Here is a 2,709-nt window from a genome sequence, read left to right on the forward strand (position 1 = left end):
CTGCGCTTCTGCCTGGAAGATGGTCTCGTCGGGCTGGTTGGCGTGCTGCATGGCGATGGCGTGGGGGAACTCGGTCAGCATCCTCTGCTGGAAGGCCTCCAGCCTCTCGTAGTCGTGCCCTCGACACACGAACTCCTTGTTCTGGGCGTGGAAAAACAGCAGTCAAAATCAGAACTATGTAACGGTGCATTCATTACAGAGAGAAGCCACAGGCTATGACAATGGCAGCTGCTGACTACAAGGCCACATCAGCCCACGGTAACAGCCACAGCATATCCTGAAAGAGGAGCCCAGATGTTCAAACTGCGGGGCAAAGGTCACGAACCTCACTCTTTATTACTTCTAAGAAGAACAGAGAGGTCTCTCTTCCTAGCACGCTTGCGCATGGTGCAGAGGAGTCTGATTCTCAGGGCACCAAAATACAAAAACAAAGCAGCAGCGCTGCCTCTCAGCGTCAATCAGCACGTGTGTTCCAGACGATTTTTATAAGCTGGATATTAAACTCATGCAGATAAATTCGCTATTTAGAAGAAAAGGAATTAACTGCAACAACTACAACTGCATTTCCACGGGAATGCATTCTTCTCGAAAGCCTCTGAGATCAGCCTCCACTTGTCCCAGGCCTGGCGTGAAAGGCAGGCTGAGCCCACCTGTGCTCCGGCTCTCAGACGCCTCCCTGCTACAGAGAGCTCGGCGTGCCCTGGGCAGGAATCCTCCTAGCTGGCTGAAGCCAAGACTCAGGCGTTTTAGGGCCTTGGTAATGTTGGATGTATTCTTGACCTTGTTTTGTTTTACAATATAGTAAATATCTGTGGGTCAGGCGTGTCTGCTGAGGGGCGTTACTGAGGCCAGAGAGCTGGAAAGATGGGCAGGTTTTCAGAAAGTACCTTAACCACCTGGTCAGACGGGAGCGAGGCCTGTCAGATAGCTTAGTGCTCCTGGCATGGTAGCCGGTGAGCGCGGACACTGACGAGGCAGTCTGCACTGAGTTCATTTAACCTGTACCAGCTTGAGGGAGTCGCCCACCCCGACTCTATTTCTTACTTAGGGAACTGAGGCTCGAAGACTCTCAGCACTCTGTCCTATGCACCAGATGTGAATCAGGACCCAGCCTGGGCTCTGGCTGCTCTCTACACAGCCTGGCATATTCAAGAAAAACTGCTGGGAGCAATGAAGACCATAAAAGGCTGTCAGAGCCCATGCTTCAAAGGTCTTCAGGGAAAGGGGAGATCAGTGGGTAGTGACAGGGAGCTAAGGCCCAAGGGTTTCTCTAGCTCTTTGAGGTTTTGACTGTTGCATAAAATGCCCAAAGGAAGAACTCCAGGCCCCAGTGAGAGAGTCAGAAACCATTTGCTGCAGACGATCGGAAAAACAACTTGCTCTGAGACCTACCTCAGTTTCCCTCAAGTCCCTAGAGAAATTGCGATCCGCTGAAAATATATGTTAAAATAGACGCTAAGAAATCAGGAAATCGATACAAATCTATAGAAAACAACTCTATATTTAACACTTTCTAGATGAAAGTTTACCTTCTGACACAGAAAATTTGTGTCCTACATGCTGCATTTAAAAAGTTCACCTCGAAAGTCAGTATATTTTCTTGATAAAATAAAAGACAATACATGCATTTCTATGTATCATAATAATCCTGCCAGGTGTAGTGGTGCTTGCCTGTAATCCCAGCATTTGGGAGGCTGAGGCAGGAGGAAACCAGCTTGGGCTACATAGTGAGTTTAAAGCCAGCCTGAAATACTGAGCAAGACCGTCTGAAACAAAAACAAAAACAGAAACCGAAACAAAAAACAAAAACAAAGCCGGGCATGGTGCGCACACCTATAGTCCCAGCAGTTGGGAGGCTGAGGCAGGAGGATCAGCATGAGTTCCAGGCCATCCTGGGCTACATAGTGAGTTCAAGGGCACTCTGAACTACATAGTGAGGCTTGGTCTCAGAAAAAAAAAAAAAAAAAAAAGAATCAAAACCCAAAACAAAAGCCAGAAGAGTATACACTCATATCATAGTAGTTCTAAAATAAATATCTGAATATCTCAATAACTGAAATAGTTTAAAATAATATTTACATATATAACAGCTTATGAAATCAGAAGAGTCACTCTAAGCACATTCAATGATATTAGTGAGCTATTTGGAAATAAATTATAGTGTTGGCTATGATATTTGATTTTCCATAAAAAAAGAAAAATGAAGTATTTCCCTCTATCAATATTTTGTTTTTAAAAGTCACAGCTTTAATGAGATAAAATTCACCCTTTTAAAATGTGCATTCACGCCAGGCGTGGTGGCACAGACTTGTACGCCCAGCTAGTTGGGAGGCTGAGGTAGGAGGATCACAAGTATGAGCCTGGCCTGGGCAACTGAGCTTAGTGAGAACCTGTTTCAAAATAAAAAAAGGTACTGGGCATACAGCTCTGTCTGAAAGCTCTTGATTCAGTCCCCAGTATGGCAAACCACAAACAAAAACAAAAGTGGTTTTTAGAATATTCAGAGTTGTTCAATCATCAACCCAATATAGTTTCAGAATACTTTTCACAATTTCATAAAGAAACTTTGTGCCTTTTAGCAAGTATTTCCTATTACCATTTATTTCCCTTGGGTCTTGGCAACCCCAAACTACTTTCTGTTTCTGTGGATTTAGACATTATGGAATGATACAATGTACCCTTTGTGACTGGCTTCTTTCACTTATAATA

The 2,709-nt window shown here is 44.5% G+C and overlaps 1 protein-coding gene across 1 annotated transcript in view; it reads right to left on the reverse strand.

Moving 5' to 3' along the window:
- Positions 1–2,709, reverse strand: part of Dock4 (dedicator of cytokinesis 4) — a gene marked incomplete in the record, with an annotated part of 287,342 nt that overhangs the window by 27,962 nt on the left and 256,671 nt on the right. Inside the window, 1 exon segment of the mRNA XM_013510564.1 lies at positions 1–141. Coding sequence (XP_013366018.1) covers positions 1–141 — 141 coding nt within the window.

This window comes from Chinchilla lanigera, unplaced genomic scaffold (assembly GCF_000276665.1).
Source record: "Chinchilla lanigera isolate Chin_1 unplaced genomic scaffold, ChiLan1.0 scaffold00009, whole genome shotgun sequence".
Classification (NCBI taxonomy): Eukaryota; Metazoa; Chordata; class Mammalia; order Rodentia; family Chinchillidae; genus Chinchilla; species Chinchilla lanigera.